The sequence below is a fragment of the Conger conger genome, chromosome 5 (assembly GCF_963514075.1).
Source record: "Conger conger chromosome 5, fConCon1.1, whole genome shotgun sequence".
Lineage (NCBI taxonomy): Eukaryota > Metazoa > Chordata > Actinopteri > Anguilliformes > Congridae > Conger > Conger conger.
The window spans coordinates 5,172,242-5,186,145 of NC_083764.1; the positions used below are offsets into that span (position 1 = coordinate 5,172,242).

The 13,904-nt window shown below is 44.9% G+C and overlaps 1 protein-coding gene across 2 annotated transcripts in view; it reads right to left on the reverse strand.

Moving 5' to 3' along the window:
- LOC133129163 (cAMP-specific 3',5'-cyclic phosphodiesterase 7B-like) overlaps positions 1 to 6,285 on the reverse strand; it is a 31,330-nt gene extending 25,045 nt beyond the window's left edge. For both annotated transcript variants that reach the window (XM_061243046.1, XM_061243045.1), the window contains exon 1: positions 6,038 to 6,285. In XM_061243046.1, coding sequence (XP_061099030.1) covers positions 6,038 to 6,058 — 21 coding nt within the window. In that variant the 5' untranslated portion in view covers positions 6,059 to 6,285. The remainder of the gene's footprint in view (positions 1 to 6,037) is intronic.
- Positions 6,286 to 13,904: the final 7,619 nt, after the last annotated feature.

Genomic DNA, 13,904 nt, shown 5'->3' on the forward strand with positions numbered 1-13,904 from the left:
GAGAGGATACCATCTCACCCCTGCAGTGGGGGAAAGGTGGGGGATGTTACCACTGCCCCAAACTCCCAATGAGGTGTTTGCGGCCCCCAAAACCAAAAATAAAAACAAAGAAAGAAATGAATGCACAAGATGTGTGATGCGTACAAACTATGCAGTTAGCCCCCGCAGCTAGTGTTAGCCAACCGTTTCAAATCCTTCAATAATTGAGAATTGGACAGGGTTCCTTTACCCCCGTGCCCTAGTGTCAGCACGACGACATCACCCCCCGTTCCACCCCCTCTCCCTGAAGCCGGTCCACTTCCTGTTTTCTTCCACCACAGTCTGTCTGTCCCTCCGGTCCTTTTTCGGATCTGCAGAATGTGCCCGTTTGTGGGGGGTTTTTTCTCTTGTGCCACTAGGGGGCGCTGTGAGTTATCAGCTACCGATAAGGCAGAAGGGTCGCTGTCTGGCTAAATTCTGTGCACTTTATCTGGGTCACCTCTACATGGACCTCATGAAGACTCACACCTCAAGACTGGTACATCGGTCACCTCTACGTGGACCTCATGAAGACTCACACCTAAAGACTGGTACCAGAGTTAGCTCTACGTGGACTCATGAAGACTCACACCTAAAGACTGGTACCCGAGTTAGCTCTACGTGGACCTCATGAAGACTCACACCTGAAGTCTCCTCTACATGGACCCAATGTAGAATCTCCCCCAAATCTGTATTTCATCAGAATGACTTTGGGTTATATTTTTTTTACTTTCACATATTTCCCCTCATGCCTGGTCCTTCCTCTTTGTAACGCCATGTCTAAATTACATTTTGTCGCGTATTTCTGCATCGAATAAAACTAGGTCAAATCGCACAATGAACAAATAAACAAACATGAGCACGCTGAGCTTATCTTAGGTTGTGGACATGTTTGCATTATCGACTCCGTTTATAGCGAGAGGGAAACAAAGACTGAAGTGCCAAACCGCAAACCGTGTTCTGCAGAACCCTGCTCGGGAGTGCATTCTGCCATTTGTAAATGTTTACAGGTTCTCTGCCTCTCTCTCTCCCTCCTTCCCTCTCTCTCCCCTCCTTCCCTCTCTCTCCCCTCCTTCCCTCTTTCTCTCTTTCCCCCCTCCCTCCTTCCCACTCTCTCACTATCTCTCTCTCCTTCCCTCTCTCTCTCCATCCCTCCTTCCCTCTCTCTCTCACTCTCTCTCTCCCTCCTTCCCTCTCTCCATCCCTCCTTCCCTCTCTCTCTCTCTCCATCCCTCCTTCCCTCTCTCTCTCCCTCTCTCTCTCACTCTCTCTCCCTCCTTCCCTCTCTCTCTCCATCCCTCCTTCCCTCTTTCTCTCTTTCCCTCCCTCCCTCCCTCTCTCTCTCACTCTCTCCATCCCTCCTTCCCTCTCTCTCTCCCTCCCTCCTTCCCTCTCTCTCTCACTCTCTCTCTCCCTCCTTCCCTCTCTCTCTCCATCCCTCCTTCCCTCTTTCTCTCTTTCCCTCCCTCCCTCCTTCCCTCTCTCTCTCACTCTCTCCATCCCTCCTTCCCTCTCTCTCTCTCTCTCTCTCTCTCTCTGGGATATGGGCCGCTTGCTGCTCTGAAGTGGCCTGATTCCAACAGAAACAGCTCCACCATCAGGTCCCCCATGATGCACCTCACCCGTGCCTGCTATCGAGTTACCAGCGAGGCGAGCCCATGGCCGTGCGTGCACAGATTCACTGGGGAAAGCTCAGCCCCGGCAATTGATGGAAAAACACGAGGCACACAGTCACATTTTAGACCGATAGACTAGCCTCTATCGCGCGAGCTCGCCTAAACTCTAAGTTTAATTACCGTTAAAAGATTTTACCGCGTATGCATAATGTGAAATGCCCCATGGCAGAGTGAGAAGGATGGTAGGATTGAATTAGGAGGTTGAGTGGGAGGTTGCCAGCTTGAGCACCCCGTGTCATGGATGGCAGAGCAAGATTTCACGGAACTGAAAACGATCAGGGCTAATATACTCTCGATGATATCAGGGACTCACTTATTAACTCAGAACGTTTTGGACTTTCAGTGTTAGGAATATGGAGATGACCATTTGATTGATCTGTAGTCGTAGCCCTGGCACAACCTTTTGATTTGCTCCAACAGGCTAATGGTTGGTAGTGCATTGTAGCTCTTCCCAATAGGAAGTTCATGAGAAGTTCTTTGCTTCCGGAAACCTTAAACCCAAACCTAAAATTCTTAAGTAAACTATTCAAGCTGAAAAATATATGCAAATGCTGGTTACGTAAGTTGCCATGGATACAAACATCTCGTCGGCGAAATAAATAACGTCTAATGTTAACGTCTTACGAGCCAGTACGATAAACACAACATCTTTCATTCAGCGTTATCCCTCTCTTGTTTAACTGAACTCATCTGGGCATAAGCACATCTCCATGCCCTGGGAAGATTAGACAAGAAGAGAGCTCAAATAAGTCCAACGGTCCTACAGTACAAGTTTACAACTCAAATAGTAGGCAAGTGCGCTGATCTGAGCACAGCACTTTTCCCTGTCAAAGGCATTTCAGCCACATCCCTACTGGTCATCAACTACATGGACAAACCATTCAAAAAGAGCGTTGAAATATATTATCTACCTAAAGGTAAAATAGGTCATTTCAGACTTCTAACGGTTAGGAGAGGAATTGGAGCAACAAACACCCTCAAACCACAACAATATTTATCTCTGTAAATGCGCTGACGTGGAATCCCCCCCACCATTGGCTATGGCAATTAGAACCAATTTTCAACCAATGAGCTTGAATTATTGCAGCTATACAATGTTTTGGTACAGAGTGTCGGTCCATCAACTGTATAGTTTGAAACCCGAATTTAAGGACTATAAACACAGGCAGAGGGTGAGTCAACCTGTCAGTGAGCCTTTTTCCAATGATAGGAAGGGATTGTCACAGGTCTTATAACGATGTTTTAACACAATAATCTTACCTATTGTAACTTTACGTGAAATGCTTAAGCCGGGCGGTAGAAAAACACAAAAGTCTCAAGGCGGGTAAGACAGGACTACGTGAAGAAAAGAGCCGATCACTCCGACCTCTGAACAGCCATAGCGGAGACACGAGTCCCGTGCGCTAAATAAACCAAATAAACGCCTCTTTTTCACTTTGAACCGATGCCAGTCCGCCACTGTCTCCGAAGTTCGCTTGGTCACAGAAAAAAAAAAGAGCTAGCGCTATTGGCCAACGCTGTCCGGGCGAACGGGAGGGTTTAGACTGCGAGGCATTGGCAGTGTCCTTGCCCTTTTGTCGGCTGGAGAGCAGGGGAGTACGAACCGATTCAAAGCTCTTCCCACGAGATACGAGGGATTCTGTGATTCCAGCGGCGTGGGGGGTAAAACAAAACAAAAATAGCTGACTTTCCAAAAGTCTTTCTCAAAACACAGTTAATGGAAACCACTGGGACATTAACATGATGATTGATGCAGCTTTCTGTTGCCATGGCTTTGAAGACTGTCGACCGCTTTAGATTATCGGAACAGTTACCATGGGTTTCTCTTCTTAACTGCGGGTTAAATTAAGCGGTGTGGTTGTGGTCACATCTGTCCATCACCGAGGATGCTACATGACAGATTTCAGGCACTAGCTGCCCTTTTCACCTCTACACAACACAAGAAAGGAAAGAGCTTTTATCTTGATCTCAGCCTGCTCAACTCCGGGTCCTGGGGGACACAGAGTCTGCGGGGCTTTGCTGCAGTCACATACTACACAACTTGATTTCACTGGTGACCTTGCTTCCCGAATCAAGCAGGTAAAATAACGGGCGAAATCAGGTGGTGTAGTGCATGGCAGGAGAAAATACCTGCAGGCACTGCGGCCCACAGGACCTGGAGTTGAGTAGCTCCGGTCGAGGCCAACATGTCAGCCACATCATTTGGTTCGTGTTCTCACCACACGTACAATGGCGAAGGAAAATCACTGCAATTACTCTTTTCACTTAATCATTTTTAACTCCAGAAAAGAACAGAAGTCAGAATCTTAAAAGGAACCCTGGAAGCCATTTTGTGACATCACTGAAGCACCCTTCAGTGGGTGAAAAGACTCGTGAAATTTGTAGGCGAATATGTTGTAGGATACCATTACATATCAAATCTGTTTCTTCCCGAAAGTGACCTTTTCCGCATTGATGTACGGTTTTCACATTTTCCTTACATTACATTACACTTTTTTTAAAATATATATACAATGTTTACTTCTTTGTGTGTAGAAGCCCAGGAATGCCCTATGAGTTTAGGCTATGGTGTGATGATGTTTAGTCAACAGTCCTTAACGTTTGACGCTCAAGTAGATGCAAGAGTTGCCTTTCTTGCTTTTACTGTTGACTGAATCCAGGTCAACATTATGGGACACATCTTGATTGAATACAGGTATGCGTTTTTTCCCCCCCTATACAAACGTGCAAAATTAGCAAAATATAAGAAAATAAGTCCCACATGCGCTTTAGTGAGTGTACTCAATGCTGATGCTGAAACTTTATGGGTTGACCTACAATGTCCCATTCATGCTCATCAAATTCTATCACTAAACACATTTACAGGCTCTTCACTGTATTCTCAATACAACAGTTCCAATGTTTTGCAATGTTTTTCCCCCCCATAATTCTGACATTCTGCCAAGAATTACATTACCATCATATTTTACATCTGCACACTGCCCTGACAAAGACCAAAACAACAGAAAGGCTAGCACACAGCTAGACCTACACACATTTCAGTATCCCGCACCTTTTTATGATACCCTCTCAGACATAAAGGTGCACAAAGGGTATTACACCTCCTGAAATGTCCGGTTCAACCTCCATTCCACAGTTCCAGTTTAATGATGGCCATCCGCCGCAAGCAAAACGTGCAATGTTATTTATTTATTTATTTATTTATTTATGTATTTATTTATTTATTTATTTGTAGCACTGCAACACAGCCTTGCTTAAAACTTGACTTCTGTTTCACCCGTCAGCTTGCCAGGCAAAAGTAAACCACAGTCAGGCAGTAGCGTGCCACCGTCTCTAAGGGGCAGCTGGTTTCACAAACACAAAGTTGAGGGTTCACCTCCGTGGTGCGACGTCGGTTTTTTGCATCCCTAACCCACAGGATATTTAACGGTAAACGGGCGGCTGACCAAAAGCATTCTCTTTCTAAAGAACAAAAAATTACTCGGCGAGTACATCTGCAAAGTACATTAATATTAATGATGTAGGTACACGGGTCTTCCCATAGGTAACAAATGTCTCCTTCTTCAATAACAAGGTTCGAATTTAATGTTTTATTCACCTCATATAAGTTCAATAAGCTCAGCGTAAGATTCGCATGTCCCGCAATATATTACAATATTGTTATTTTTCATCTTTCTTTATTTTTCCTATCACATTGAATATAACGCTCATACAACCTGCCATAATAATCGTGAATAATAAAGTATGACTATGAACCATAAACTCACGAATGCGTTATGACAACGCGTGGATCCACTTAGCCTACCGATAGAATTTATCAGCGTTTTTTATTCTGACCGAATATCTTATAAATGGTAAAAGCTCACAGAAATACAAATAAATTAAGTAATCTGCTTCTTGGTATGCCAGACGCGTGCAATTCGAAGCTACACGCAGGTGCTCAAATAGCCTACTCGTGTTACAGTGGTTTGATTGGCAAAATAATTTGACTTACTAGTTTTGACATGATTTGTACGGTACATTATTGACTGATGTAGCCAGGCATATGCAGGAAGCAAATTATAAATACAGTGCATTCATGTATTTTTCCGTAACGCGGTGACATTAGGCTACATTGTACAAATAACAGTACAAGGCAGAACTAAACATTATAACACAAAATCCCTGCCAAAGAAAGAAAGAAAGAAATTAAGCCATGCCGCGTTCTCCTTTAAAGCAAATACATGCATATCACTGCAGTCTTGCGCGTAAACAGAAATTGCCAGTTTCCAGTAGCCTAATACGGCAATAAACTTATTAATTAATTAAAAATCAGTAGAAGAATTAGAAAACTGAATACATACCTCAACCATTAAACAAGACATTTAACCATAGTGCCAGATCTAGGAGCGGGGGACACTGTGAAATCGTGTACGGGCGCTGCTCGCGCATGAAGACGCACGGTGCGGAATCCAACAAGCGCATGCAGGACGAGTGGAATTTAAAAAGCAAGAGTTGATCCCTGACACCGTGTGCGCAGAACAGTCTGTGCAGTGAGCTATGGCTATGTAACGGACCACTCCGAGTCCGACTGAGTCTCTGATATAGCGTTCAGCTCACGGCCGGCACGCTGCAGAGGGAGGGCCGTCAGAAGTGCGAGGCAGGGCTTCGGGTGACAAACCAATGGGCTTCAGTGGTGCCTGGTTGCCGCAGAGAAGCTTCGGCGCATTTTTTTCTTTTTTTTCCCCCCTCAACAAAAACTCAAATTGTTGACCTCGTATTGGCCGTGGGACGTCACGTGGTCCGCGCACTCCAATCAGAGCGAAACGATGCGAGTGTTCGTTGAATAAAGACGCCTCGTGCACTTCGTTATTTCATGACGTCAAAGGACTTAGATTTTCCCATGAATGTGCTATTATTTGAAAACAGCTACCATTATGACGGGCATTTGCCATTGGTTCAGAGGACTTGGCCCTCGCATTACCAGAGACATTCCACCGCTAATATGAGCCTTGGAAATCAAACAGTCCACAATGATGGTGATGGTGATGATAATGATGATGGATACTACTACTGCTTCCACAACTAGTATCTCTGTTATCAACTGGTTTCATTGTTGTTATCCTTGTTACTATCTTGAGTATGATAATAATAATAATAATAATAATAATAATAATAATAATAATAATAATAATAATGTTCAATTTAATAAAAAAATGTTACATGTCTCTGTTCTTCTGGTGAAAAAGTGTTTGTTAGATACAGATATCACCGTCAGTGTTACATGAGAAAAAATTAATAACCTCTTTTTTTATTCTATATTTCATTACTTCTTTTTTTAAATACAGCTATTCGTTAGATACCATGGGCCATGGCTGTGTCAAGACGAGCTGCTAGCCTGTCCGTCTGATGGATTTGCTGCGGACAAGATAAGAACAGCGGTCCCGTTTGGTTTACGCTCAGAGGTTTTTACGGCCCAGTGCACATTGATTTGGAGAAATATTCTTTCCTTCCCCTGTTTGGCTCCGGTCAAGCAGGGTCACAACCCCCTTCCCGTGTGCTCAAAATAAACACAGGCTTCCAGCAACCCGGGCCGCCGACGCTGAAGTCCCAGGCCCTCCCTCCACGCCCCGCGTTTCCCGGCCGCCCCTGTGCTTACAGTCAGGCGTTTTCGGGCGCTTGGATGACTGGCTGCTTCCATTTCCACACGCGCTCGGATATTTACCAATGCAATCCAGGTCAAGGGTCACACTGGAAGGGGCACAGCGACAGTGTGACCCGTCTGGGAATTACATTACATTACATTACATTATTGGCATTTGGCAGACGCTCTTATCCAGAGCGACGTACAACAAAGTGCATACCCATAACCAGGGATAAGTTCGCTGAAAGACCCTAGAGGTAAGTACAATTTCAACTGCTACCTGTACAACAAAGATAAGGACAAGGGCCTTTTTTTTTTTTTTTGAACAAACAAACAAACAAACAGAGCAAAACTCACCAAAGTTAACTATCCAAACACTGCTTACCTAGCCAACTAAAAATACCGATACACAAAGCAAGTCACAGAGACAACAATTAAGATTCACAGGGAGGTAGGGAGGGATGGGGAGAGGTGCTGCTTGAAGAATTGAACTGGCAACCTCTGTTCAGTGCTGAAGAACTACTGTGCGCCCTACCGCCCTATAGTCTGAGAAATAAAGGCGTGAAAAGCACCTAAGAAGGTACAAATGCTTGTCTCTGGGGCGGTACCCTATAGGTACATAAAATTGTACCCCTAGCCAGCAATGTATTATTAATTTCTTCCTTTTTTGCTTGGAAAACATACTCGTTTGTACCCTAATTACTGTCCTATCAGGGTACACTTCGGAAATTTGATCACTGAAGAGCAAAAATATTCCTGCACTGTCACTTTATTTCTGAGATAAAGAGAAAGAGACTTAAGTTTATTCTTAAGTCTCAAAGCCTCGTGCATGCCATGACAGGGAAAGCTGAATTGTTCTTGGTATAAATTACTGTTATCACTGTGTATTCACTTGCATGTCATACGGGACATGTTGTGGTCCGGTTTCTTCGAAATGAAGGAAGACACATGACACAGTGGTTGTTTCTGCTGGAATAGGTTTGTCTCTCCTGCTGAATTTCTGTGAAAAAAACAGAAAACATTTTCTCTAACATTTTTGTTGTTCTTTGAGAAGTAGCAACCACCATAGAAAATGTGTCCTTAGAAGGTGAACAAAATCCGTTAGCTGCAACAGTAAGAGCAAACGAGTCTCTCGGTCGTGTTTAATCAGAATTTAATTACCAGCTTTTTCCAGCGTTCGGACTAGGTTATTACTTTCACATTTTGCAAATGTAAGAATTTGTTATGCGCTCGAGCGAGCATTAATCTTTTCAGGCAGGTTTCGAGGCTTAGTGGTCTGCCAAGTTTAGGTGTTTGGCACCAATCAGGGCCCGCAGATCTTTAACAGAGCGTTATTATTTATCAACTTAGCACTTTCCAGTTGAATCAGCATCTTGCGTGCATTCGGTTCTGGGGTCCTCAAACGCCTCCCCTTATCCTGAAGTAACCTTTGGGAGTTGTTCAGGGGTGCGCCCGTCTGGATTTGACAGGGTCACCCAGCTTTGCATTTTAACATTTTAATTCTATGGGGCAATAGCTGTAATAAGTAGTCTTGACCCCTGACCCTTTGACCATCTGGAACAGTGAACCTGCAGTGAACTGTGGTGGGTTGGTGTCCTCCGATCGGATTGACTCAAGCAAGTTTAAGCCAGAATTATGTTATAGGTGAGCGATCTTCATTCCTGGTCCTGGCGGCCGCAGAGTCTGTTGGTTTTTGCTTTTGCCTTAATATCAGCAACCAGTTCAGACCGAATAAACCAGTTGAGATTGGCCCACCAGGATCAGGAGTGAAGATCACTGTGATAGGTCAATGGCTGGCATTGTACTGATTGGTGTTTCGTTTAAATGATATGCATAATAACCATACTTAGACTAGAGCTTCTGCTTCATCTTGTCTTTAGTTCAACATCAGACATTACCAGACTCAAATGAATGTTTCTCTTTGACCTTTGACCTTTTTGATTTTCCATCCTTTTCAAAGAGGAAACATGCAGGTAGGGCCACCAGGAAACAGACTCAAGGTCTGGAATGGAATCAGTCACAGTAGCCAGAAAAAGAACTTGTGTTCTATCTCTGTCTGTCAGTCAGTCTGTCTGACTCTCTCTCTCCCTCTCTCTCTGTCTCTCTCTCCCTCCCTCTGTCTGACTCTCTCTTTCTCTCTCTGTCTCTCTCCTCTCTCCCTCTCTCTCTCTGTCTGACTCTCTCTCTCTGTCTCTCTTTCCTCTCTCCCTCTCTCTCTGTCTCTCTTTCTCTCTCTGGATGACTCTCTTTCTCACTCTCTCTCTGTCTGACTCTCTCTCTCTCGCTCTCTCTCTCTCTCTTTAACTCTGGTGTTTTTAGCTGTGACCGTGCCATCCTCACCTGCAGCCTTTTCCCGTTAGCCGGAGCCAGATTCCCGTTTTGCTGAATATGTTTCGGTCAGGTCAGGTGCAGCGTGTGTGGAAAAGCTGGTGTAATGGAACGCACAAAGCCCAAAAAGAGAAGAGAAAAAGAACAGTTTGGCTTTCCTTGGGTCGCCAACAATCCATGGCCAGAATATAATATATCACAGTGACGTACAACACCGTTGATGGGGGAGGGGGGGGGGGGGGGGCACTGCATGTAAAACTTGACTTGGGGGGGGGGGGGGTGTTATATGTTGTATAATGCCATTTATTACACTACTTTTTTTGCTACTTCATTCTGGTTCTATATCAGGTGGTGGAGGCACATTTTTGTTCTTGAAGGATCAAATTTCCCAGATCTACCCATAAAGGACAGTAATGTTCTCTTTGGGTACAAATGAGTATGTTTTCCAAGCAAAAGAGGTACAAATTAATTATATATTCCTGGTTAGGGGGCAGATTTTATGTACCTATAGGGTACCACCCCAGCGACAAGCATTTGCACCTGTTTAGGCATTTTTCATATCTTTATTTCTGAGAGTATATAAAGAAAGAAGCTGTGTGCAACAAACAAATACTGCAGCTACATTTCCATGAACTAAAAAAGCCCAACAAAGTAAACGTTGGGAATTATCCTTCGGAAAAAAAAAACGACAGCCATCACAAAGGCCTTTCCCACACACCGCACATCTTAAATCAATTTGCAGTCGCGATAAACTGTGTCAAATATCTACCAGACATGTGCTAAAATGATGCTCTCCCTCTCTCCCTCTCTCTCTCTCTCTCTGTTGTTTCGTCCTGGTGAAATGCTTCAGTGTGAATTGATTGCGCGGGGCAGATTTGTCCCTTTGTCCCACGTAGACGGTGTTGACACGGAGACCGATCTGGGCTATGCCCCGATTCCCGAAACATGCTAGGATCATTGGCGGAGCACATTTTCCAAATTCCCCCCCCCCGTAAAACAGGAAGAGGAAGCTCGTGATTAGGTGTAATTAGACAGGCTTGGGGCGTGCTGTCAGCCAGCTCCTGGTATCTGCTCTGTCTGAGGAGGCTGTTATTAATTGCCGGTGGTGACAGCATTCCAGCACTTTGCCCTTTTCCACGGCTGCTCTGGAAACCGCTCTCCTGGTCCCGGTCTGGAGTAAACACCCACGGCCTTCAGGAAACGGACTCTCAGTTTGACTTTAAAGAGAGGAAAAGGTGATACAAGTATACATAAACCTTACTTTACACGGGGCAGGGGGATGGGGGCATGGGGGGATGAGGGGTGGGGGGGGGTGTTACTCATAAGGATTATGAATGGGAAACTTTAACTAAACTATTTGGAGACATGTAATGTAATCATGATTTAAGAAATTACTCACTGGCCAGTGTTTATAAAACTATGGGATGCCATCCAAAGCGGGCTGCTGGAGTCAATGACGTGAGTCTGTAGTCCACTGTTAGTGTGTGTATTTGACGGGTCCCTGAAAGGTAATACATCTATAATTTGGGTTATGATACTAAAACGTTTCAGAACCAATGGTATAGGCCAGCCACCATCGTATCTGAACCACAAATCCTAATCAGGCCCTGGTTTCCCAGGTAATTAGCAGAACAATTAACGTGAATGATTGGCCAGAGTCTTCACACGTCCATTCACACAAATTCATTATCAATTAATTAGTGTCCGCTCAGCACTTGGAATATGTTAGACATATTAGACGACCCTGTTCAGATTCCACAACGATAGGCCTATACTTCAGCTGAAAGCGCCGAATTCCACTTCAGCTATTTTTGGTGAAAACAAGACGAACATCTTATCAGAGACAGGGGTTTTTTTTGTGGTTTTTTTGCAGGACATAGTTCATTTCTCAACATCGCCTCGGTGTCTGAGTTACTGGTGAACTGGGCGCGGAGAGGGAGCGAACCAGCGGAAACGCTTTTTTTTTTTCTTTTTTTTTTTCGTTTTCTTTCTTTCTTTCTTTTTTTTTTTAAATTTTTTTTTTTAGGTGCGCCCCGCACAACCGAGCACAACATTTCCTCTGCAGTAGCCGGACGGACAGGAAGCTCCATGTGCTTCCTGGCTTCGGCGGTGGCACCGCTCGCAGGGGTTTCGCCACGGGAGAGACAGAAGCGGACTATCAAAGCTCCGGGTGGGCCGCTGACCCAGCACTAAAGAAACGCGGGACGCGACTCATCCTGCAGTGCGGCGATCCCCCCGATTCGCCCCGGTCAGAATCCCAGGCATGCGTCTGGAGGAATGTCCTCACGGGCAAGAAATAAAAACCGCAGTGTGCCAAGTAACGGGAAACGGGGACTGCCGTGACATTTGTTTTTAACACAAGACAGCTTTATGGCACTGTGACCGTAAAGGCATCAAATGAGCAGTTGGCACAAAACGTGGCCATACTTTCTGTTTTTGTCTGGAAAAGAGGGGGGAAACTAGGCTACTGAAAAAACAGCCCTGCTACCAACTTTGATATAATAATAATAATAATAATAATAATAATAATAATAATAATAATAATAAGAAGAAGAAGAAGAAGAAGAAATAAACGAAGAGCCCCTTTGCAGTTTACACATTGCAGTATATTGTTCTGTCTGGGTCTTTTATGACAGTTTTGTTCAGCAGTCAGACAGCAGTTGAGGAGCTGTGATAAAAACACAAAGAACACATTCTTCCCCTGAGACAGTGGGTCTTCCTCCTCTCCTCTGCCCGTGTTGCTGTTGCACAGCTCTGCCATTGTGTTTCGTACACGGGGTGCAAGAGTCGACGCATGGACTTATCCCTATAGCCTAATGTCGGCTAAGTAACGATCTCGCAAACCCCAGTCACCTTCAATCTTATTTTCACTGCGTTAACAGTCAGGGCCGTTTTTTCCCGTTTTGTTTATGGCTCGCAGCTGACGGAAACTCGGGAGAGAGAGAGAGAGAGAGAGAGAGAGAGAGAGAGAGAGAGAGCGGGAGAGGCCAGAGTAAGAGGAAGAGAGACTAGAGACAGTGGTAGAATTTTAATTTAAAAACACCTTCAATTCAGTTAATTAACACGGTCCTCCTTGGACACGGTTAATTCTTGGACACAAAAAGAAAGCATTCAGAAATTCAATTACATCAACCTACTCCCCAACAAAACGAGAGAGAGAGAGAGAGAGAGAGAGGGGGGGGGGAGAGAGAGACTGGAGTGAGAAGGCCGTTAGGAGGGCAAGTGCATTCTTGGTGACGGCAGAGTGACGTCAATGCGCGAGCTCTCAGCCAAGCAGCGCGAAGGAAAGCCCCGGTGCGGCGGTGGGGCTTAGCCGTGCCTGGTGCGTTGCTACATCAGCTGTGAAATATACTTTGGCCACCGTGCAGAGGCCAAGGAAACACACACACACACACACACACACACACACACACACACACACACACACACACACACACACACACACACACTCACACACACACTCCTTCACACACACACACACACACACACACACACACACACACTCACACACACACACACACACACACACACACACACTCACACACACACTCCTTCACACACACACACACACACACACACACACACACTCCTTCACACTCACACACACACACAATCTCCTCTCGCTCTGCAGCAAAGAGCTGCGAGACAATAACAGGGTTCTGAGCCGTCGCGGGACAGGACTGTGAATAAGACTTCTGTGAGCTCCCAGATCCCATTAGACACTCCTCGGGTTTTCTTGTGACACCCAGTCACAGTTTAAATAGCTGTTATAAAAAAGAAAAAAGAAAAAAAAAAGAAAAAACCTTGGTCCTCTCCTTACAACATGGCAGAACCTTTTTTCTGATGCATACATTTACCCACAAGTCCACCCATGCAAACGTCAATGCATAGTTTGCACGTCACACTTCAAAGCCCAATAGTTGAAAAGTATACGAGCAGCAGCAAAACGTTTCTCTCTTTTTTGCAGGGTAATGCCTCTCTGACAGAACTGCCTTAGTGACTCTGTGGGAGTAGGTCTGACTCCCAGGCACTGCCCTTGCACTGTTGCACGCGGTACCTTACCTGGATATCTTCCGTAATTAAAAAGGGTTCTGAAAGAGTTTATTGGCTTGATTCCATAGGGGAACCAGTTTTAGTTTAGAACTGGTGTGAAGTGTGAAATCTCCCAGGGTAAGAACCATTTTGCCCGACAAAGAACCCTTTAACTAGATAGGGTTCCTCTGTGGAATCACAGGGTTCTTTTTGGAACCATTTATTTA